This window comes from Micrasema longulum, unplaced genomic scaffold (assembly GCF_059751315.1).
Source record: "Micrasema longulum isolate JH-2025_06_02 unplaced genomic scaffold, ASM5975131v1 h1tg002094l, whole genome shotgun sequence".
NCBI lineage: Eukaryota > Metazoa > Arthropoda > Insecta > Trichoptera > Brachycentridae > Micrasema > Micrasema longulum.
In genome coordinates, this window is record NW_028279261.1 from 270,686 (window position 1) to 295,865 (window position 25,180).

The 25,180-nt window shown below is 35.9% G+C and overlaps 1 protein-coding gene and 1 long non-coding RNA gene across 3 annotated transcripts in view; one reads left to right on the top strand and one right to left on the bottom strand.

The window, feature by feature from the left end:
• Positions 1-1,403: 1,403 nt before the first annotated feature.
• LOC148273057 (uncharacterized) lies at positions 1,404-9,258 on the bottom strand. The gene is made up of 3 exons (XR_015824700.1): positions 9,088-9,258; positions 1,904-5,738; positions 1,404-1,436 (listed from the first exon to the last, which is right to left on the bottom strand). It is a non-coding gene; the product is annotated as an uncharacterized LOC148273057 (long non-coding RNA).
• Positions 9,259-11,455: 2,197 nt separating this feature from the next.
• LOC148273058 (phosphatidylinositide 4-phosphatase SAC2-like) overlaps positions 11,456-25,180 on the top strand; it is a 35,408-nt gene continuing 21,683 nt past the window's right edge. For both annotated transcript variants that reach the window (XM_088239217.1, XM_088239219.1), the window contains exons 1-8: positions 11,456-11,659; positions 13,818-14,224; positions 16,166-16,417; positions 18,509-18,699; positions 20,106-20,278; positions 21,273-21,465; positions 22,629-22,794; positions 24,038-24,199. In XM_088239217.1, coding sequence (XP_088095343.1) covers positions 11,563-11,659; positions 13,818-14,224; positions 16,166-16,417; positions 18,509-18,699; positions 20,106-20,278; positions 21,273-21,465; positions 22,629-22,794; positions 24,038-24,199 — 1,641 coding nt within the window. In that variant the 5' untranslated portion in view covers positions 11,456-11,562. The remainder of the gene's footprint in view (positions 11,660-13,817; positions 14,225-16,165; positions 16,418-18,508; positions 18,700-20,105; positions 20,279-21,272; positions 21,466-22,628; positions 22,795-24,037; positions 24,200-25,180) is intronic.

The window sequence follows — 25,180 nt, forward strand, 5'->3', positions numbered from 1 at the left end:
ACAATGAAGTTTAGAGTTTAAGTGATATTTTAAAAACGAAATAAAAAGCAAATTTATAAAATTGGAATTTAGATAACAACAAGTCTCGCAGCTACTGAGCGAGTGCATGGACGGTTGAAATTCTAGACCCCATTAACTAAATTTAGATATTTGATAGCATTTACATAATATGATAGCTAACATCACAAAAAGTCTTGCAGCTTCAAAACGCATCGACAAATGGAATTTCAACAACATAAGAATGATTTTAAAAATTTAATAATAAAAATAATTTTAAGAAACGCAATAATAATACATTGAGCAAAGAACTAGTAAGTATGGCAATTAAGCGAACATGTAACAACACAAAAAGTAAAATATAAAAAACTAAACAAAGATACCATTCCTTAACTTATTATTAAGGTTAACAAGACAATAGACGATATTCTCAAACTTGTCCCTGTTTTATTTTGGTGTGTGGTAAACAGGATCTATTGTCTTTTTCCTAGTAAATAACTGTAAAAACACTTGGTTCACATTTGGCTGTTCCCTGGGGGATGATAGTAGAAACGCATCTGTGTGCGTAGTGTAGAGTGTAGGTACCAAGGAATATATCCGCTTCTTTTTAATTTAGTTTGTTATGATTAAACGCATGTTTCCTGCCTAAAATTTCTGATTATTATTATTTTACTTTGATTAGGATGTCAGATAAAATTGGGTATTACTTTTGATATTCGAGTCATTTTACGTGATACAGGAAAAAAGGTATCATTTGTATTTTTAAATGAACATAGATAGGTAGCACTATATCATACAGAAATTGTTTTATAATAAATAGTTACATTTCGGCACTTGATCTTCAAAAATAAACACTTTTTTATACAGTTTTAACAAAAGCACAGTTATAAAATCACGAGAGTTTTTGGCGTTTGAACATATTTTGGTTTGGTTAGGTTAGAGCAAAGCGTTGAATATAATAACGTTTATAAAACAATGCTTTAAATTAATTATCTCACTCTTTGTTTATAGCATGTCCACACCTTAGCGACTTAACTCAATGTTTATAACAATTTAACACATATTTGTGTATTTTAAACTAAAGTTGCAGAGAGGAACTATATTTCACACCCAGCCCGCTCGGAGGCTGACGTCAAGATTCGTGACAATGTTCTAAACAAATTTGAATGGCCGGGACCAAATAAACATGAATCGTGACGTATTAGGGGCGTGGCCAATGGAATACCGTTTTTGCGGGAATAAAACATGATTTTTTATGCTACTTATAATTAGCAAACAATTTTTTTATTACTAGACAGTAATTCATAGAGCTTTATTACTTTAAAAATGTAAAAAAAAGTGATATTTCCCTATTGCCTATAAATTTTCCATCAAATTTTTGAAGTCGGTTTCCAGTCATTTTTAGATTTTATTTCGTTTTTATCATTAAATTAGGTGATCTGTAAAAAAAAAAAACCAAAAATTATTTATCAAGAAGTTACAGAATTAAAATTTACTGCAAGAGAGAGGGAAAACATTTTTGAGAAGGGAACATGGAAGTCTAGGCATTTACAGGGCTTATGACCTGTCATTGGCTGGTTTAAGTGGCCGTTTAAGTTTACCATTCTGCCATCCACATTTCCTCAACTCTTCCAGACTTTTGTGAAGTAAAGGAGCTGAAACCTTTATTACGTGGGTGAGATTCGTGTAAAGTGGCCACTTAAACCAGCCAATGACAGGTCATAAGCCCTGTAAATGCCTAGACTTCAATGTTTCCTTCTCAAAAATATTTTCCCACTTTGTTGCAGTAAATTTAAACATGAACAACTCCCTAGGGAGGAAATCCAGCGAGTCTGCAAGCTTTTGGACATACTTAAACATTGTTGAAGTTACAGAATGCAATGAAGAAAAAAGGATTTGTACTCACAGTGCGGGCTCTTGGGCAGAATCGTCTTGAAAAATTGGGTCAGCAGTACACTGTGTAATGTCCTCGATAGTTGGAATGAAATATTTTTGAAGACTTTTATACTGGCTCGAGTTCATCGTACCCCGTACGAAATTAAGCGGTTCCAAACCGTACTCTGTCGTTCATGCCCATATCATGATGTAGGGTGAATGTTTCACAGTTCGAGTAACGCACATAGGATTACATCTTTCCCCAGGCTTACACAGAACTATCCTTCTCCCGTCCGAAAAGAAAAGTTTGAATTTGGATTCATCGGAAAATACAACACTTTTCCAAACCTCTAAAGTTTGACTGCAGTGCTCTTTCGTCCAATCTACTCGAGCCTCCTTCATTTTGTCCGTGAGTAAGGGGTTTCTTTGCGGGACTCCGTGCTTGGAATCTGCACTCCGATATACTCCTGGACACGGTCTTCACTGAAAATGTTGACGTGCTGGTAGACTGCGCCTCGGTATTTCAGGTGCTGTTAAAATCCAATTGCGTAAAACATTTTTTTTATCGAACAGTCATCCAGGCCGGATGTCAGGCGCCTCTTTAGAGATCCAGTTTCTTCATATTTTGTTAATAAATTTCTTACAGCACCTTCGGAGTATCCCATTCGCCGACAAATTTCACAATTTTAAACATTTTCTTGCAACAATGGTGCCAAATAATCTATATATATATATAAGGCAATGTTCGTATGTGTGTCCTTGATATTTAAAATAACTACTGGACCGATTAACATGCTGTTTTTAGGGAAATCTTAAAATCTTCAATTTGTTAAGTAGAAAAAAAGTCAAGAGCCTAAATATTTTAGTCATCGACCCACATGGCTGCATTTGGCGAGAATGTATTTACTAAAAAAATATTATATTTGCATGTTTACAAACATTAGTTTTTTGTGGATCCCAATCGGATTATTTCTTTAAATTCCTTTTAATTTCTACACATTTATTTTTACTAGATTCTTGGTAATAATGAAAAAATATTGATAAACACGCAAAAAGAGCAGAGTTTGACATTTATAAAAATAATTCTAAATTTGAATATTTATTATTTTAAGTTGCGGAATTCAATCATAAACAAGTACCTAGGTAACTTCTTCCAAATGAAAAGTTACTTCATCTTTTTTATGTTTATCCGAACGGTTTTTACGCGCTTTCAAGTCACAATCAGGCATTTAAGTTCAAATTAATTGTCAATCTCACGTCAAAACCCGGCAGGCAGTTAAAGAAAGACTAAAAGACTGATCATTTAGGCATGAGTTAAGTGTCATAATTTTAGAGGGCTCAAGACGCATTCTGTGTATTAATAGGTCAATGGTTTTATTTAAGAAAACCGAACCTGTTTCTATGGTTACGTAAAAGCATTATGAAGTAAAATTTATAAATTTTTGATGTGCTTTGGCATGAACATTTTTATAGCTCTTAATATCTGATATCAAACATTCGATTGTGTTTATTTAATATATAAATGAGTATATACTCAAATCTAGTTGTAGCAGAGTACTTCCGGGTTCAGCTCGTATGATATAAAATGGAGAAAAAATAAAGAAATAAAAATAAAAGATTTATCGGAAAAAGGGTTGCAGTCGCAGGTAGGCTCATAGTTTTTTTAACCAGCGGTGTATTTTCCTTGCGTTCTTCCAGAACTCACGTTTCACATCCTTAGCTGCCGAGTTGACCGGAGCATACCCGATAATCAACATAATGTAAGTTATTCTGATCTCAAAGGTGATCCACGTCCAGTCTGGTGCTTCCATTGCATCGCCACAACACCCTGACTCGCTCTTCCTAATTCCGGAAAGCCAGACCACGACAATAGCGTGTCATTATGCTCGAGCGATCCACTTCCCTTTTGCATACTCACACTTATACAAAGAACATCATATATAAAGAACATCATATACAAGAACATCTAGCCCTTATTCTTCATCTTCTTATCCATTCCGTCTCGTATATCCCAAATGTCAATGCGGCATTCGATCTCCTCTTTGCACCCCCCGTGTTATCCAATTTTCGTACACAGTTTTCATCCTTCCAGATAGCTTTTGAAGATTTTGAGGGCTAATCTTTTAACTCTTGCACGTTTTAATTTGTTAGGGTGGATATCAGTTTGGACTGTATCAAAAATTATTTTGAAGTTAAGTATAAATGTGGACACCGTATTTCCTTCATTTTACTGATGTCATTGCTGTGGGTGTATCCTTTCTTTTTTGGAATCTGAGTAATTCTTTGGCGGTGTAATGACGGATGAAGATTTTCCAGGAGTCGGTTCAGTCGATTGTGTCAAATATCTTTACTAGAATGGTCAAATTTGCAATGGTAAAAATGATTCCATTGTAAAGATATGGCAACCCTACCCTCCGATTGCTATCACCCCCAGCAGATAACCACATTATAGTTTTATAACCACATTATAAACAGGATATTTCAGTGATGTGCCAACACATCGACAGGGGATATGAGGAGATATGATCGTAAAATTTTTATAATTTTCCAATTTCAATTCACAGTCCTCTACTCGGGACTTGGAATACAAACATGTTTCCATCTTTTATTAGATAAATTCTCAGTTGAAAAGGAAGTGTTGCAGACATAGCAAAACCAATCGGGTTCCGGTCCGTGAATATTGTACAGATGGTATGCCATTGAATAAGTGGCCAAGAGGCCTTGATAATGCACGTCGCAAAGTGTACAGCTTAGCGTTAACCACATGTGGCTTTTGATGTAGTTCTCTTGTAGTGGAAAAGCGTATTTAATATTTTCCGAACTATTGTAACCCACGTTGAACTCCTTCAAGTGAAACATAACTATAGGATAAGTGATCTCCTGCAATCTCAGCTCGGGCTCTGCTGCCATTTTTATTTGATCGGTGAAGTTTACGGGATACTGGCCAGACTCAGAGTCCTGCATCTGTCCCAGGTACCGGACGTAAGGATACCCCCACAGAGGGATGTAGTAATCCGTCGCTGTATCTATACCGTCTGTGCATAAACCGAAGTCCTCCCGCAGCTCCGAAAGAACGGTCAGCATCTGGGTTCTCCTCGTGGTCGAAATGAATTTCGAGCTCTGCACAGTCGTGATCAATTGCGTTATGTATTGGAGGATAAAATAGGAGGAGAAAGAGACAGATTTGATGGCGGGATTGAACTTTAAGTTGAGCGATCGAAACTTCAGGTTCGGTTTGTAATCGTGGTGAAGCTTGATAAGTTTGTATTTGGAATAATGTACATTTTTACGGATCACTTGGAAGTTGGGAAACTTGACGGTGAGAGCTGTGTGTGGCCAGTGCATTATGTCGGATATCTTTATAGTGTTCGGTATGATTTCCTTATGCATGAAATCGTGCCCTATATTTAAAAAAGTTTCGCCGTCAAATATTGTAGTATGGAAAATTGTTTTTAGCTTTTTATACGGACATGTCACTTGGGCCACTTTCTCACCTGGTACAGCGGTGCCGGTGCCCTCTTGAGCGGAAGAAGATTGTTCAAATTTCGCTTTTGTTTTCTCGATCAGGAAGTCCTTCAGCTGCAAAATGCGAACTAAATTGCTTCTCAAAAAAACTGACAAATCATGAGCACGAATCACTGTGTCAGTTTTGGAAGGGGAATTGAAAATAAATTTCCCAATTAACATTTTGACACATTCCGATATCACTAATTCGTCTAGTTCGTCTGTGAGTGGTGGGTATTTTGGAATTGTTTCTTTGAATATTTTGATATATATTAGTTTTCTTTTTGGTAAATCATCAATTTTCAGTATCGCTGGGAACCTGTTTATTTTCTTTAAAAACTTAATTATATTAGAATTTTTTCCTGAAATAAGAAAAAAAAACAAGTTAAATATTATTTCATAGAATGTACAAACGCATATTTTAAATAAAGACAATTTTAAAAGAGCAAGAGTTGTATTTTAAAATAATTGTTGAGTAGCATTTTGTACAGTAATTAAATGGCCGTCCGGTCGTCAGTAAAACAATGTCGAAGATAGCAAATTGCTTTATTTTATTTACTTTTAGAAAACAAGATGTCTCCGACACTCGTTGGGTTACTGTATTACTTAAAATTGAAATCCGGCGAATGCGCATTTGCGGTCGCAGGCCCTACGGCGTGGAATGCTCTCCCAGCGGAGGTGCAAAACTGTAAGAGTGAAGTGATGTTTCGGAAAAACTTAAAACCCACTTGTTCTTTAAATCATTTGAATAAATCCTTAGCATGTGATGACAAAGTACATTGTTTTTCTTAAATTACAAATTTAAAAAGTTGAAATTAAATTGATTTCTTTATATAATCATTTTGTAAAGCGCCCTTGAGGTATTATATTACGAAAATGGCGCTATATATATAGTGGCGTGCGTTCCATATAGGCACAAAAGCAGTGCCTACCCTACTAGAATTTCATTAAATGCGCCAATGTTATTCGGTTTTAAGAGTGTATTGTTCCGATCATAGCGCCGCTAAGAGCTAATGTCGACAGAGGCACGAACGAACTGCTGATGCCTATTTTCTTCATATTATCAAATCTGTATACTCCTACACAACGTGTATGTGTGGGTTTTTTTTCAGTTGTAATTACGCGTGTATGGGTAAGTTTGAAGGCACTGCTTTACAAGGGCTTAGGTTTTAATAAGACAAAACTAACACGTTACTGACATCTAGCGTTTTTTTAGATTATTATTTAAGTCAAAGATCAAAAAATGACAAACAAATAACCTCAAATTGATTTGTTTTATACACTAGAGAATATAGTCCGCGCTTACTTGTCAATAAAAATCGAAATGTAGTTTTGTGTTTTGTGAAACTTGTGATATTGACGGGAATGTGTGTTTAACCGTTTTAAGGACAAGTTACACGTATATTCAGTGATTAATATTATGAAGAGTTTAACTGACTATAGTCCTTAAAATATAGCTTAATTAGAATGACATTTGTCAGAAAAAACTACACAGCTTTGAAGTAACGTCTAAGGAGTTATTTATATTGACACATGAAAAATCATTAGTATCTGGCGTGTTAATTAATTTTTTCAATGCAATGCTTGACACATAAATCAACATAAATATATAAAATCAGCTTTGAAACTAAAATAAACCTAATTATAACGACGTTTTTATAAGGTTACATCAATTTGCAAAAACGTTAGAGATGGGACAAAATCACTTTTAATAATGGTTATGAACCAAATTTAATTGACAATATTTTGAATAAAAAACTAAAAATAAACTATAGGAAAAAATACTTGTATAGTTCCCAAAACATTTCTAAAAATAATGATAATCGGCGTAGAATTTTGTACATTAATTCATTTTCTAATAATATCGCTCAAATTTTACCTAACAAAATTAGGCCAGTTTTTTATACTAATAATAATAAAGGTAAAATATTATCAAATTGAAAAGATAAGGATGATAAATTAAATCATTCGGGAATTTATAAATTAAATTGCCCAAATTTCTATATTGGAAAAACTTCACGTAAATTTAAAGTAAGAATCAAAGAACATGTAAGATGTCTCAATAATAATAATTTTTCCGAATTCGCAAATCATCTTAAATCCGAAAACCATGATTTTAATCAAGGGTGTAGAAATTTTGCATGTCAATAAAAATGGTTTTCGTTTAGACAATTTAGAACGATTAGAAATTAGTAAATTAAAAAACTTCATATAATAAATAATCTATTAAAATTAACTTCGAGTCCTCTTTTAAAAATATTCCCGTTATAATTCATTTTATCTTCTTTCTCTCTCTTCCTTTCATTTTCTGTCTCTTTCATACAATATTTTACAGTATAAATATCAACGTGAGTAATTAAAAGTTAGTTTAATTACTGATAATGAGGTAGTAACCTCGAAACCGGTCGAAATTAAAGTGGTTTATATAAATTTATAAACATATAAGTGGAAAATAATACATTTAAAAAAAAGGATTTCGTAGCAATATATTTTATAAATAATATAAAAAAATAAGTAATATATTAGATAAATTTAGCATTCATTTGGATTTTTAATGTGGCTTAGGTAATTTCAACAATAACTACAAGTCAACAACATAGTGATTCAAACTAATGTGACGAGTGAAGAAAACTGTTTGGTAAGATTTATCACTTGTATTCTATAAAACTTACTTTTTTTTCTACTGCCTACCCTAGTTAAAAACTCTGTGCACGCGACTGATACCAGGTAACGATGGAACGCTGGAGCCCCTATCAAGAAAGGACTATGCCGCACCTGACTATCTTGCATGTGCGTCTGGTTGTGAAGAACGAAGTGGATGGCGAAAGGCCGGGATAAAATGCACTTCAGTCTGCGGCAGTTTACCATCACGAAACTTTTACAAACGGAACTCCGCCAGAAGACGAGGAACTCGAGCAGGATTTTGGCCAGCAGAAGATGAATTTTGAACTTAAATTATCCAGATTTAAGAAAGGGTGATAGTGTAAAAAGTATTTTAGCCATGTACTCGGAAGAAAGATCTACAATATTTTATTTTTCATGAAATTTTTGTATTTCGTCTGCCTAGTATCTCTTGTCGGCCTCGTGGTGTAATGGTCAGCGCGTTTGCCTACCATGCGAGAGGTCTCGGGTTCGATTCCCGACATGGTTGATATGAAATGTTTATTTCAAAGGGTGTTTTTACACCAGAACATTTCATAGTCCCTGAACTGGTACCTGAGGCGTAAGACTGATCATCTTACGTAGTGCCCTATGCACCATTAGGTGCGGAAAGGGAATGATATCTCCAAAAATTTTACTCCTGTAAAAAATATATGTGAATCTTTTTCATAGACCATTTAAATTAATTTAATTTATTTTTACAAAATTCTTTGCTAAGACAGATATTTGTGAAAACCCGTGAAAAGGAACCTCAAACCACCCACCCTTAGCGAACCCTGCACCCTCGCTGACTTTTAATATATTATGCAGTAGATACCAACAAACAATCATGCCGGGTTTCAAAACTCCGGGCTTTTTTCCCTCGCAAAGTCTAATTTGCCTGGGCTTATATAAATCTATGCGATGTCTCGCAGTAGTCTTCTGCAATGGTCCCTTCCCTTAGACAAAATCCAAATATAAATCTTAATATCTATTCTATTCCTTGCGTACCCATTTCGACAAAATAAAATAAAAACGGTTAATTTTTTCAAAATTATTATAAATACTTACCATCATATAATTCACCGGTTATTTCATTCAAAATCAGGTTTGAACTCGTTTTAGACGACGCAGACATGTTTAGTTGTTCAAAGATTGACTATTTGTTCATTTGTTGACAATTTGACTGTTTTCATACATTTCATAGCTCGCTCTTGTACTATTAATCACAGACTACAGATGTACAGATATCTCTACTAATCTGTGAGCTCGGTAAATCATAGGACCACAGATACCATATAAATCACAAATAGAGTACAGGCGGGGTGGTTATCGCGGGGGCCGCTAAAAGCGAAGTTTCGCAGTCAACGGGAAGTTTAAATCATTTTAAAATTCTAAAAAACGCCTTATTTATAAAATAAACGTTGAATGATAACGTCATATATAACAACATTTATGTTTTTTCCACGTTGCAAAAAGAGTCTAGATTTCCTTATTTGACGTTTATGTAAAGTTTGTCTATAACTGTCAAATAATCCTTTCGGTACCCATTTTTCCAACTTCTTTAAAAAATTATAAGCAACAAATTAATGTTAATCATTTTCATTTATGTTCAAAGCATTAACTTTGCGGTAAAACGTTTAAATTAATACCACTTTCAGACAAAGGGATTTTGAGTATTATTCAATTAAAATCTATAACTTACTTCCACTATCTATTAAAACAATTAGTAACGAAAAAATGTTTAAAAAAGCTATAAAAAAATGGATAGTGGAGCTAGGTAGAAGTAAAATGAATTGTCTCATTCGTCCATACCAATATTGAATCAACTGCTCCACAAGTGTATAGCTTATGTTAGGTTTTTTGTTATTTTCATTGTGTGTTTTGTAATATAAATAATAAAGATATAAATAAATACCTTGTTTTTAAAACTGTCTGAATGTTTGTAAATTACCTCTGTTTTTTAACTTCGTTTCCTTTGTTTATTCTCAAATGTAATTTCAAAAAAGTATATTGTTAAGTGACTTCGGTATGGGAAACCCCAGTGAGGTCAAATTATTTTTATTATTAATTATAGTTAGCAAATAAAAAAAAAGCGAAAAATATGAATAAATATATAAATAATGTTAGTAAATATTAGTAATTACCAACTTTTTATGTCTACCGGCTTCGAAATGTACCCTAGGTGAACGGTGTAGTTAGTGTCCTGACGAAGAGACGGGTAGGTCTCAACACTTACTAGTAGACATAAAAAGTCGGTTTTACTATTAATTATTAAACCATTTTTCTTGTCTATGACCACTCCCAATGTATTCATTATAGCGACTGCCGAAACTTATTGCTGAAATTAATCGAATAATTCATTGCCGGTTTCAAGAACAAATATTATTTAAAATACTAAGAAAATCGGGAACGAATAAAAAGCTTATATAATATCATTGATATAATAATAACGTAATAATTAAAAATCGGTTATACCTAGTCGAATCTTTTAAATCCACAAGTCTTTGTCGGGAAAAAAAGAGAAATTTCAGAGCCTTTAAGCATGTATATAACGATTATTTGTAGGACGGCTTACATGTCTTTTCTGATTGATTTTCGTAATATTGTGTTACAAAATAAATCTGTTTTCACAAGATAGATAAAAATTTCAAATCCATTAAGCATAACATACGTATGGAAGCATTACAATAAATTATATGAATTATAACGCACAAACAAACAAACCGTTTAAATCTTACGATACTTAAAAAACATCTTATCCAAATTGCTTTTTCTTCACACCTGTGGGCAATTTAGAAGTATGTTGGAATAATAATAAAAAACTGCATAAAGTATACAACCTGCGTGCTCCCACCATCTTGGAAGGCCGTCAATGACGATCTTTCATTTTTATTCATTGGAACTAAGGGACGCGGGACTGTCGCGGGAGGAGACAAGAGTGCTGGCTGGTGAGATAGAGTCTCCTAGAGGCGTCTGGTAATGTCTACATGCTCCACTTAAGGGTGGGTGTGGAAAAATAAGATTATCTTAACACAACTATTTTATAATCGATAATTCGAAACGTGAAAAGTCGGTATTTAGTTTGGGCTCTACAAAGCAAAATAATATTGATATGCATAAATAGTGATAAACGTGAGTGCCAGATTTGATTGATTTTGAAATAATATTGCAAATTGGAAGCACATTGAAAATTTACTTAAACGTGTCCCACAAAGTGAATTGCACAATTAAATTAAAATGAAAAACGTTTCCTTTAGTTTTTTTTCCAGATAGCCATCTGGATGTTTTGCAATCTGGATGACTGGAATTCGGATGAACGGAGTTCTACTGTAATTCTGTTATGGAAATAGCAAATAGTTTAATTATCGTTACCGATAATAATAATCAGTTTAATTACAATAACCGGTTACGCACATCACTATTTCTGTCGACTTTTGTCGTCGTTCTGCTGTCAATATTTTTGCAATACAGATGGATTGACGATTGACTGACTGCGATAATTTGTCTGATTGGGGATGCAAAATAAAACAAAATAATCCAAAAATGGAAGTGTTTCGATCAGAAGAATTCTATATTTTTGTTCAAGACGATGTGAGCTTGTGGTGGAGCAGAATAAATGGCGATTTCCTCTCAAAATCTGGTATGTTTTCAATAAAATATATTGAAAATGTCGAACACAATTGATAAAATCATACCATATCTTTATATTTCCTCTTAACCCTCTATTGGACTTTTATTTTATGTCGATTTACATCTCGTAAACCTAAAAAATGTTCTTTTTTAAGATAATAAACCTATCGCATTTGAAAAAGCTATGTGAAAAACTGGGATAAAAGTGTACGTTTTTACGGTTCTCTCGCGAAATAAGTCTTATTATTAATACGAAATATTAGAAAATAAATACCTCAATTCTGGTGTTATATTATTATTATTATATTATTATTAGAAAGCTTTTTTTAGATGATTTAAAATGGGAATGTCGCATATTAAATATAACAAAAAAATCCAATTTAATTATCTACCCGATAAAAATTCGATTCGAAAAATTGATTCGTATATAACACCAAATATGATACTAAAAATATACAAAACCTGTATCAGCCTACTCTCGAATACGGGTTTCAGGTACGGAATTCGTATTTTGTTAAGGTTATCAACTTGTTGGAAAGAATCCAAAGACGAGCTACAAAGTTGTCGCGGAGCCTAAAACGGTTTCCATACGTGGAGAGACTGGAAACTCTCGGTCTCACAACGCTGCAGGAACAGAGAGAAACGGGTGACCTGATAGAGACATACGAGATACTCAACAGTCACTATAGGTGCCCAAATTTGGATCCCATGTTCAAGCTTAAACAAGATGCTCGTCTTCGAGGCCACAGTCTCAGGCTGGAGAAAACGAGATTCAATCTAAATCCACGGAAGCATTTCCTGAGCAATACGGTTGTTGATGGTTGGAATAAGCTCCCACAAGAGCTGATCTCAGTGTGTAGTCTCAATGGGTTCAAAAATGGACTAGATTTGTTTCAGAAAAGTTAAAGTGCGCCACAGCTAACTTTCATTAAAATAGATTTAAGCTGCTCGCTTAAAATTAATATAAAAATAATATTGTATTCTCTATGTGTGAAGGGGCTTTAAGTTGTATTGCACATTTGATGAATATGGGCATCTATGATGATAAATTACTGCAATTATATGAATTGAATGTATTACTTAGTTTGTCAATTTTTGTATAATTCTTGCCATAAAAAAATAAGCAATTGTTCCTATTCCTCAGCCTTCTTCTCTCCACTGCTGGATATGAGCCTATTTCAAACGTTCCCACCCCTTTCTCCATGTTCTACCGGCTATCGAGGCAATGTCTTTGGCCCATGTTTTGATGTGAAGGCGAATGAACATCTTATAGTTCATTCTCGGTGTCATGTAAGGTTTATCCGCGTCCAATATCTGTGTACTTTCGAGGATCTCATGTGCAAAAACTATTAGGAAAGAATATCTAAAACTATGATTGTATAGCCCGTTTCGTTGACTACTGGAAATGGCTAGTCGCGAGCGTAGAGAAGGTTGCGAGATGATGTCACAGCGCTGCGCGTGGGGGCCTTAATTTGGGCTTAAATTTACCCACTAATGTTAGAGACGCCCCTTCTTTATTTACATTTAAGTCAAGGTTGAAATGTCACTATCTAAATATTTAAGTTATTCTTTTATCCTTCTTCTTTCCTTCCCATCCCCTCTCCACTCTTCATAGTATAGTGTAAAAAAATTATATTCATAGTATAGTGTTAATTTTTTATATATTTTTATTTTGTCAATCTTTGTTTTTAATTTTGTATAAAACTGTAGGATTCAATATGTCCATTTACTTGTAATTTTCTGAAACTGAATGGTTTGGGTAGGTAGGAAGAAATTGCCTTAAGGCAATATGCCCACCCTTGTATGTATATAAATTGTATATGTAAATAATGTGTTAAATAATAACGATGCGCGTTCACAAACAAAATAAAAAAATCTCCCAATAACGAGACTGACATATTATGTAATTTTGCAATTACGAAATAAAGATACAACGCTAGTATCAAGAATACTCCCTGTATTTTTTTCTAGGCTTCCAACACCTTTTTTGTTTGCCCATGGTCTCCACTTTATTATTCTGGGTGTCTATGATATCTACGACTCCAGTTCGGCGCTTAATTTCTTAATTTTTTATTCTGTCCCTTAGACATGCACCAACATCTGTCTTTCCATGTCGATCCATTAAAAGGACTTTTTAAAAAATAAATAAAACTGTCTTGCGTTTCTAGCCTGGGACTTGTCTGACATCCAGGACATAGAATGCCTCGGCACGACGCAGGCGATTATCGGCAAGATCGAGCACGAAGCCGTTTACGAACCGCGTCTGATGATCGTCAAGGACTGTTCGCCCGTCGGGACACTTTACGACGACCACATCATCTACAAAATCAAGTCCATCTGCCTCCTGACCCTCGGGAGCGACGACGTGGATTTGAACCTCATCCCTTGCAAGAAGCACGCGAGTTCCGTGCCCGCGAAGGCCGCCACGTCTACGGACGCCAAGGGGAACAAGAGGGAGGGGAAGGGGCTGTTTGAGAATTCCATGTTTGTCAACAAAACGTGGGGCGCTGTTAAAAGTGCGGGGAATACAATTAAAAATACCACGCAGCACGCTGCCGCCATCGCTACTTCTCAGGTGAGCTGTCATGGTCTCGGTGATGAAAAAACCTAATATCTCTTTATCACATCGTTATCAATTATAAATAAAGTTATCTATCAAACATCTTGGATTAGTTTTACTTTTTTATTATTTAGTCTTGAAGATGCCTATTCAGGTGAAAGCGCTCGTTGGTCAAATTAATAAAAAAGTAAAACTGAACCAAGAAGTTTCATTGATAACTTTATTTATAATTTTATCAAAATCATTAACTATGAAAAAAAAATCATAAAAAAACATCGATAGTGTAATAAATTAAAATATTTAGTATGAAAATAAAATAATATAAAATATGTAATATGTAGTATTTGTCGGCCTCGTGGTGTAATAGTCAGCGCGTTTGCCTACCAAGCGAGAGGTCTCAGGTTCGATTCCCGACATTGTTGATATGAAATATTTATTTAAAAGGGTGTTTTACACCAGAATATTTCATAGCCCCTGGACTGGTACCTGAAGCGTAAGACTGATCATCTTATCTTCATGTAACAATTTTTTTAAATCTAGATACGCTGCGATTGGTGTACCAATGCAGTGCCCTATGCACCATTAGGTGCGGCAAGGGAATGATAATAGTTTGATAAAAAATATACAAAATCTGCGTGTATTTAAAAATCTTTATTAATTATATACGGATGCCAGCGTTTTTTCCAGTTCTCAAAACATTTCTGTCAGCGTTCCGGTTTTTATCTCTTATATAGCGAAACGTTGTCCTTTCATAGTCCTTTTCATCTTTGGGGACAGGAAAAAGTCGCAGGGGGCCAAGTCCATGAATACGGCCGCTGGAGCATCAATCTGGTCTGTTTTTTTTTTTTGACAAAAAGTCGCAAATAAGACCCCAGGTGTGAGTGGGCATTAGTCGAAAGCTCTGTATGGTCTTGAAAATTTCCCGATCACACCAAAACGCATCGTATTCTTTGAAATGGGGGTCACTGCTATATGCTTCTGATGTCACTGCGACCCGCGAATATCTATTCCTTGTGAATTAGATCTCGCCCTCCAAGCCCAGGTCTTTAAAGAGCCTGGCTACTGTGTTCAGGGCGAGGGTTATAATTTTGCTAAATCTCCCCCTCCAAGCCCAGATCCATAATTTATTAGACTATTAGGTAGGGGGCGAGCTATCTAAAATCTCCTGGGGATGCGGCTTCTTTTTGGATAAGTATAAAGCATGTAGAGGGTTATGGGTAGAGTGTTGAGGAGCCTCTACACCAGTCGGAGCGTAGACAGAAGAAACAGCTTTAGACGTAGATATGATTATTTATTTGACATTAAATTACAAACTAAAGATTTGATAAAATATGACGACGGACATAGTAACGTCCGTAAGAGAGTACTGAAGAGATGTGTAGTGGTCCATGAAACGGCTCCTCCTTTTATACGCTGAATTCCTTTGATCCCTGGTCTCCCACTACAACGGAGAGGAGGTAATGTACTCCAGGGCGATGGACCGACGAACAATCGAATTTGCGTTATCGGCACTCAGGTCAGTGATACCCGCTTGGATCGGGGCTAGCGTTGCGTGTATCGATTTCGCCCATACGTGCTATGGTGTGTCGTTGACCTGAGTTCGATGCTCCCCAGAAGCATCATATTAACATAGAATGTTTATAGGTGTTTCCTCATTTGCACTGCAGAACCTACACCTAGAAGTTTCGGAAAGGTTCATACTAGCAAAGTGTTTATTCAATCTACAGTGCCCTGTAAGGGCTCTAGTGATAAGCCTCATTTGATTTTGTCTGACTTTCATTAGGTCGAAAGCAAACCTTATACAGCACGTTCAAAATGGACAAAAATTGACATTTAATTTTGATTAACTTGCGTAGGATATGGTTAGATGTGATAGAGCTAGTGCTCAATTTTTCAATAATGACATCTGAGATTCTCCAGTTATTATTCATTGTGAATAAAAATATATTTTTTTAGGTGAAGCAAACAGTCAACAAAACGAGGGATTGTAAAGAGCGCGATCGTTTAGAAAAGCGAATATCGGACGAACTGCACAAGATATTCGACGACACGGAGAGTTTTTACTTCTGCAAGACTGCTGATGTGACAAGTTCCTTGCAGAGGGCCGGGCAGTTCGGAGAGACGGTGGGTCACACCGCTCGCTGGAAGAATGCCGATGATAGATTCTTCTGGAACAAACACATGTTGAAGGACATATCACAAATGGGAGTGAGTTTTTTATATATATTTATTTGTTCTTTTACAATTTATGCATTACTGTTTTTACATTAAAGATCACGAGATGTCCCGTGCCGAGGGAGACATTTTATATAATTTTGAAACATGCCCTGTTACACAAAATCAAATCATAATTTTAAATACTTATAAAACATAATAAATACACGTAAAACTCACAAATACAAACACTATAAATAAAATCATCTTTCTACCTATTTGTCCTTATGGACAACGGAAGTAGGTTGTACACGTTAATGGAGAAGTGGACTAATCCTCTTTGACGGAAAGTTGTGTTAATTTTTTTGCAGCATCCGGGTGAAATTTCTAGTAACTCTAGTATTTGTGTTTGGTGTCATGGAAGGTATTGAATAATTTTTGTAGCACACGTTAGTAAAATTTGCATAAATTTATTTTATAATCATAACACTAAGTTTTTTGTAATGTCGGGGACTCGTTCTGACAGGTACTTTCAGGATAATTTTTATTAAAGCTTTTTGTGCAATGGTTAACCTTCCCCTTAGTGTCCTAAAAACACCCTCGAGTTACGGTGCTGTGTATTCACTACACATTAATAAAATAAGAGATTTAAAAAGGGAAAAATGAAATATTTATAGGGAATGGCTTTAATCAACCATAATTTAATTCAAAGATGATAACATTTCAAATCTCACTGCTGAAAACATGAAAAAACCATTGGGTATCGCTAACGACTCAGGCGAAACGTGCACCCGCGCCAACTTCCCGAGAGCTACTAAGTACCTATATAGTATTGGACTACGTGACTGGCTGAGAGTATACTTTTGATGATATTTGTAATTTATCCCCGATTTCCGATAAAATGATCTTTTTGTGACTATTAAGTAATAAGTACTTATTATTTAATAACAAATTATTTCAGTCGATACGTAAATGTGTAATGGAGGAATACTGAAAATCTAAACCCAATATTTATTATATTTATAAAGATATTATAGTTATTAGACGCAATGTGTACTAGCTACACATCACCGGGGAGGGAGGGTTAATTGTTTGATAAATAAAAACCTTTTTGTTTATTACCTTAATATTTAAATTTTCAGGCCATTTTTAACTCATTGTAATCATTCCATGTTGGCTCCTTAGTTGGAGCATATGATGTTCACAAAGAGTCTCCAGTAGCTCAATCACGAATAAATATCGACGTGCCTAAAAACATGCTAAGCGTTTGAGCGATCACAATGAACCATAAGAACATGCTTAAGTTATCGCAGTCATAAGTCAACGGGTGTGTAATCTCTAAATCAACGCTCGTGTCGGTTTCTTTTTTGTTTCCCTCGTAAAAGAATACAGTACATTGGCGAAAAATCGGCGTTTACTTTAAAAAATAAATCAATATATTGTATTTGCATAAAAGTAAGGAGTATCTAATACAAAAAAGTGAAAATTAATTTACAATTACTATGGCGACTGCTTTTCTTAACATTTGGTTGCCAACTGCCGCGCACTGGCTAAATGCAATGAAAAGCATGACAAATAATTAATAAATAAATGTAAATAGCAGTTTTGGAATATTTTTCATATTTACACCTGTGAAATTCAAATATATGATTGTGTAGCAGGATTATACGTTGAATGTAAATATTTTGACATTTAATATTAGGTGTTCATGGATGTTTGTGATAGTTATTTGTGATTGAGCTACGTCTCTTTTAGCAATGGACGTCCAGGACGTCAAGAACCTGATGCATTGTAAAGTAGGCAAGCGTGGTTAAGGCTCTCAGGAGGCATCCGCGGTATATAGCACAGCTTAATTCCAATTGTCACCGGAGTTTATCACCGCATAAAACACCTATTCTCAAAACCAAGTACTTGGCTACTAAGAATAGGTGTTATGCATATAGGGGACATTTGGTTTTCACCAAACAAATATTTGATGTCTAGACCGTTTTCATACTGTTGAACGCGGCGCATGCTAATCCTAGCCGCACTCCCAGCTCTTTTTTACATATGTCATTTTCCGTAAGATATACTCCCAGGTATTCTCGACCCTTTCCAAATATTAAGGAAATCACTGAACTTCTGCTACGTTTCTGATCTTTGCAGAGTCCCCAGTGCGATCCCTGGATAGTTCCCGTCATCCAGGGTCACGTGAAGGTGAGGCGGTGCGAAGTGGACGCGGCAGAGTGCTCCAGCCACTTCAACACCGAGTCCCTGAGGGGCGGCCCTGTCCACCATCGTGAGGTCTTCACCCTGAGCGTGATATCGCGCAGGTCCAGATACAGGGCTGGCACTAGGTCTGTTTGTATTCAAATAAAATAGCTAGAATACTGTACTGCTATTTGGTCACCTTCCTACAATGTAAGTATCAATAGACTAGAAAGGGTCCAACAATTTTTTTTTAAGCAGGTCGACTACCAGTCAAACATTAACTTCTCTAACCATGCTGAAAGTATGCAGTACCATGGAATAAACTCTCTTAAAAATCGAAGAATAATGTTAGACCAGTTATTTTTATTCAAATTGTTTAATAATAAAATTGATTCTCCTAACCTACTTGAAAGTCTTCCATTCCTTGTGCCATCTAGACCGACAAGACAAAATCTTCTGTTTTACACAGAAAACGCGTCAATAAACTATTTGAAACAATCTACAATACCTAAAATATGCGATCAATATAATAATATATTTACCGAGGCTGATATTTTTTGTGACAATGTATGTAAATTTAGGTAAAAAATCATAGAAATTTTGAGTACTCACAAGGACCACCAGACTCCAACACATATTCCAGTGTGAGTACAACAGGACAAACTTCACCCAGCGTTCTCCCCTCCTCTAGTGAGCATCCACAGAACAGCTAATAATTATGCTGAGCTCTTGGACTTGCTCCACACCACTCCTGCTGCTATCAAATTAGCTATCATATCCATGGAATAACCATCCCCTCAATTCTCCCCTATTTAATGTGTTTCTCCGTTCATCTTCACTTTATTTCCCTTTTCTTTTTTATTTTTTAAGAATGAATTACATGTTACGTGTAATAGTTGTGATTTAATTTTTGTTATTTTCTTTAATATTTTATGTACTTTTAACTGTATGTTGTAAGAGCACTCTGGGCGTTTGTTAAATAAATAAATAAATACGATAAATGGAGGACCAACCTTGGCAAATATTTTGTTTAGCGCAGGAGGCAAAATTAGCAACTCACAATGCAGGCCCGGTACCGCCCCTAATGTACATAATTTTCAAAACAAATAGTGAAAGTAGGCTGAATGTTGTCAAAATACGGTCTCGCGGGCAAATGCCCGATGAAAATATCTAAGATAAATAGATAGGTGGATAGATGCTCAATGGTAATTAATACTTGAAGATGGGTTTGTAAACAGTTTGAATAATCGGCGTGTGTGCGTTTTTTTGGACATGAGGAGCGAACGGACGGTGAAAGAATGGCTAAAAATAATCATATTCGGAATGTTAATGGATGGAGACCGAGAAAGACATGGCATCACCGAATTCAGCAAATACTTGAAGATGGACACGTCACAAATCGGGATAATCGTTCGTGAAATGTATAAATGTAAAAGAAGCGAGGTCTTTATGCAAAGACAGAGAGATTCGGTGTTCTATCCTCTCCTGTGGGAAAATGATGTGATGGTTTGTTCATTTTTATTAGATGTTAATTAGAATGTTTGTTTCTCAGGTATAAACGGCGCGGTATAGACGATGAAGGTCACGTTGCTAACTACGTAGAGACGGAGCAGTGCCTTATGCACCAGAATCACCGGGTCTCTTTCGTGCAGGTGCGCGGCTCTGCCCCTCTGTACTGGAGCCAGCCGGGACACAAGTACAGGCCGCCCCCTATCTTATACAAAGGTAACATAACTCTCGGTCTCACAAAGAGAGGGGTGACCTGATGGAGGCGTAAAACGCCCGACATTCGTTTTAACTGCTAATTTGAATGCTATCTTCAAACTAAAACAAGATGCTCGACTTCGAGGTCACTGTTTCAGGCTGGAGAAAACCATATTCAACCTAAACCGACGGAAGCATTTCCTAAGCAATCGGGTTGTTGATGGTCGGAATAAGCTGCCACAAAAGCTAGTCTCAATGTGTAGTCTCAATAACTAACTGACTAAAAAATGGGCTAGGTTTATTTTGGAAAAGTTTAAACACGCCAACAATTAACTTTCGTTAAAATAGATTTAAGCATATCGGCTATAAGCTACCCGCTTTAAAAATATATTAAAAATTAACTTGATGGTCTTTCTCAGATTGATCTCTCTTTTAATCCATGTTTTGATTGGAAAATTGATATGTTGGTCTATTTTTAAAGATTTATCATGAAAGAGGTTGAAATTTTTTTAGGCACACAGCTGCATTCCGTTGACGCAACTTATTTTAGCGCTCTAAAATTTATCTTTGTTATTTGTGGTGTGTATATATTATAGGACGGGACGAGAAAGATGGATGACAATTGAAGTTATTTATTAAGCAGCTACACACGAGTTACATCCAATTATTTTGTACAGAAGGAATTTATGATAGTGAGCACTGGCGGAGAGCTGTGGGCAGGGGACACAAAATGCCAAGATGAAATGTAGTGAGTTCTTCCGATGCACGGCGTTTAATAGCTCGTTCGGGCTGACGTTGCAGCGGACTTCGCGTTGCGAGCCAAAGCGGAGTTCGGACCTGCCAACCTCACGGCTGTTGGTGTTGTGTTCCGTCGATGGTAGGAGTGCTCGATAACATTATTCGCGATTCTAATGTCCGGATTCCACTGTATTTACGGTGAATTTACACAGTACGCAGTCAAATCACAAAAATTAACTTAGCTAAATTATTAAAAAGAATATTTGTAATTTTTCAGGTGAACAGGAGACCCAGTTGGCATTCAACAAGCATTTTGACAGTGAGAAAGAACTCTATGGCCCAGTTTGTATTGTGAATCTCGTAGAACAAGCGGGCAGGGAAAAGGTCATTTGGGAGGCGTTCAGTGATCACATTTACACATATAATTCCCCGGACATTGTCTATGCTACATTTGACTTCCACGAGTATTGGTAAGAAGACAAATAATATATTTGCGTTCAGATGATTTACCCAAATACAGTTGAACTCCAAGTATCCGAACTCCGACTATCCGAATCGCTGGTTATCTGAATCGATATCAGAAGAAAAAAATTACGACGGAAACGTTCTGTGATTTGCAAAATAAAAACTTGGCCTACCGAAAAAGGATGATGACAGTCAAACAGCTTACTTTGACAAAGATGTTTAGCAAGCAATGACTTTCATTTACAGTACGATGCGTATATACTGTACTAATGTACAAGCAAAAAATTGGCGGCCTCCGTGGTGTAGTGGTCAGGATTCTTGACTCACACTCGGAAGGTTGCGGGTTCGATTCTCGGTGAGAACACAAAAAATAAAAATGTGATTTTTCTCAAGCCTGGTGTTCTATGATGTAATTCACCACTAAAATTGGGCCTCCTGGCCTGTTGTGCAAAAAAAAAAAAACTAATGTAAAAGCTCTTTTTCTTTAAAAATATTTTTTTCCACCATTTTCAACATACGTACGTAATTAATTAAAATAGACCCTTTTTTTTGTAAAAAATTCAATTATATGAATTTTTGATTATCCGAATGGGGTCCAGTCCCAATTGATTCGGATAATTGGAGTTCTACTATATTAAAATGAGTTGTAAATACTCACTTTAGAAATAAAGTTGGAGTAGAGTGGAATTCGAACCTCGGCCCTTTGATCTGTGAGTTCGCAACACCAGCCACGGAATCTTACCCTGTTTGAAATTTAACCAATTTTTCCTCAAATTTCCCAGAATTTTTACAAATTAATGACGTTTTACATTCTTTTCATAGAAAATATGGTATTTTGGCGTAGATTTTAAATCTTCATTTATTTTGAAATTTCGATAAAACATTCTCCTTTTCGAACCTGGTGGTGCATTGGGCACTGATTCGTAAACCAAATGCAGCGTATTTCGATCATCTGTTGTATTACAAATTATCACTGACGCACTGCAATTGGATACCGATAGAATGCCTTATCCACCATTAGGTGCGGATAACGATTTTTTTCAAAATTAATAATAATAAAAAGCAAGTCGCAAGAGATTTTAAACCCTATTTTGCTGTGCGGGTTTCTGGTATAAGCAATTTGCAAATCCGATGCGTGTTGTACTGATGGACATTATTGTAATTTCAGTCGCGGGATGCATTTTGAGAATGTATCTATCCTCACCAACTCCCTGTCGGACATAATATCGGACATGGGCTACTGCTGGAGAGATCCACAAGGCTATATTTGTCGACAAAATGGCGTATTTAGGGTCAACTGCATCGACTGTCTGGATAGAACCAATGTTGTTCAGGTAAAGATATATTATCATTATTGGATTATAGGCAAGCAGCTTTTGCTGATGTATCCATCTGTATATAGCACAGGTGGCTCACGCCCAGTACCGGCAGTGCATTTCTCTTCATTTTGTTAACTTGAAATGTTCAATGAATAGAATGAATAGTCCCCTTTTAGGGTTATACACTTTTCTCTCTCTCTTCAATCCGTGCCTCATGTCTGAGGGTGGTGATCACGCCTGACTCCTGGCATGGCTCATCTGTGGACAGTCTCCCCCAATTCTGATAATTCAGTGATTAAGCCGCTCCATCTTGTCGGTTGACGACCACGCAACCTTGTCCTTTTGACACTCCCCAGGAGGATAGTTTTCTTTAACCCCTCCATAAAATATGTATTGTCATGTTCTACAAAACTCACCTCCGTTTCAACGGTGACCTCCTCATTTGAGATAAAAAAAAATCCTGCGAGCCATGTACTGAAACAGCGCTTTCTTCTTTGCCAAATGTGACTGTGTTCGATTTCTTGTCGAAGCGGTTCGATAACTCGCTGAAGTATTGCCCAGTGATCGTTTTCCCTTTTATGAAAAGTCCATGAATATTATGCCCATTGCGTCCCAAAAAATTATCGCCATAACTCTTCCGACCGGAGGGATTGTCTCGTCCCGTTGTTTTGATTGTTGCTCGGTTTCCGGTGTATGATGGTGGATCCAGGTCTTATCGGTGGTGACAACTCGATCCTTTGGATCGTGCTTAAATTGCTCCAAACACAGCTTTGAAGTTAAAAGCCGCACCCGCTTATTGTCCGTAAGCAATTGCAGCGCCCATTGGGCCGACAACTTTTTCATCGCCAACTTATCATATAAAATTGACTCAACTTAATAATTAAATATTCTTAATTGCCGTCCTCATTGACACACCTTTGGCATCTGCTAATACCAATATCTAACCGTTGTCATTGATGGTTAACGCGCACAGTGCAAAGATCTACATTTCTCTTAAAACCGCACGTAAATTGGTTAAGCTGTTTAGGAGGATTCAATGACATCACACGTACAGAAGAATTATAAGACAAAACTGAATACTTGGATAATTAATAATACAAAAAAAAATTATACATCAGTTGCAGACAAGAAGACAAGACAATCAATCTTTCTTTTTAATTATATCCAGTCCATTGTCTATGAAATATAGCACTGTAAAAGCACCTTTTTTTATTTTTATTATTAAACTCTGTTTAAAAAATAAATAATTTCTGTTTAGACCGCGATTGCCAAAGCCGTGTTGGAGATGCAAGTTACCAGGCTCGGTCTATCCGGACCAGACTGGCCCCTCCCCGCCGGGCTGCGCACTGCCCTGCACGACCTGTGGGCGGACAATGGGGATGTTATCAGCCGCCAGTACGCTGGCACCAATGCTCTGAAGGTCCGTAATAATAATATAGCGCCATTTTTGTGAGCACCTCGAAGGCGTTTTACAATTCTATCCTAAAACTTACATTCTAACTAAGGTTTTATTTTTTATATATATTTGGACCCCTGTATTTAGAAGCCTTACGTGTCATGTACAAGGCTAAGGTAATCGGAAAAATCGTTTTTGTTTGTCTTGGAAATGGGATGTTCGATCACTGATTTTGGTTTATTACCTTTATGAGTCCAATCACCATTGTTGCAAAGTTCAAGAACAATGGCGCGTCATAACTACTTTTAACTACAGTGTGGATATCTGTTAAGGATATTCCATCTTTCCTGCATTCTGCTTCAAGATTATGGCGTTGCAAACTGAAAAATGGGCACTGAAATAACAGATGTTCTATACTCTGTGAAGAAATATCATCGCATGGACAATAGTCATCATTCCTTAATTTAAACCATATAGGTAACTTCTCACAGCTCCGTGTCCGGTAAAAATTTGGGTCGTTTCGAAAGTACTTTGGTGATGATGACGGAAGTTTGCTGCATCAGCCAGCGTTTAACTAAGGTCTAACTAAGGTTCCAGGCCCAGGTTTCTGGTTCTATTTTACATACAGAACTGTATTCTTCATCTGCCTGAACTAAGAGACTAATGAGCGAGCTTTATTGATACTCCATATCAACATTGAAGACCTTGTTTTAAAAACCCCAAATGTCACAAATCAAGAATTTTTCAGGAGAGTGTTTAACTGAATACCACGGTTTTAATATTATTAGTGATATTTTGATTTTATAAATATTTTATTTTATTAATGTATATGGCTAAATTGCCTTTACGAAACTTATAATATGAACATATTTGATTGAATTATTTTTTTTAAAATATGTATTTTTACCCAAGATTTAGAAATAAAAATTATATAACACATTCAGTAGAAGTTTAAAACATTTTGAAAATTAATAAAATATTAACATATTACAACAGAGATAAAGA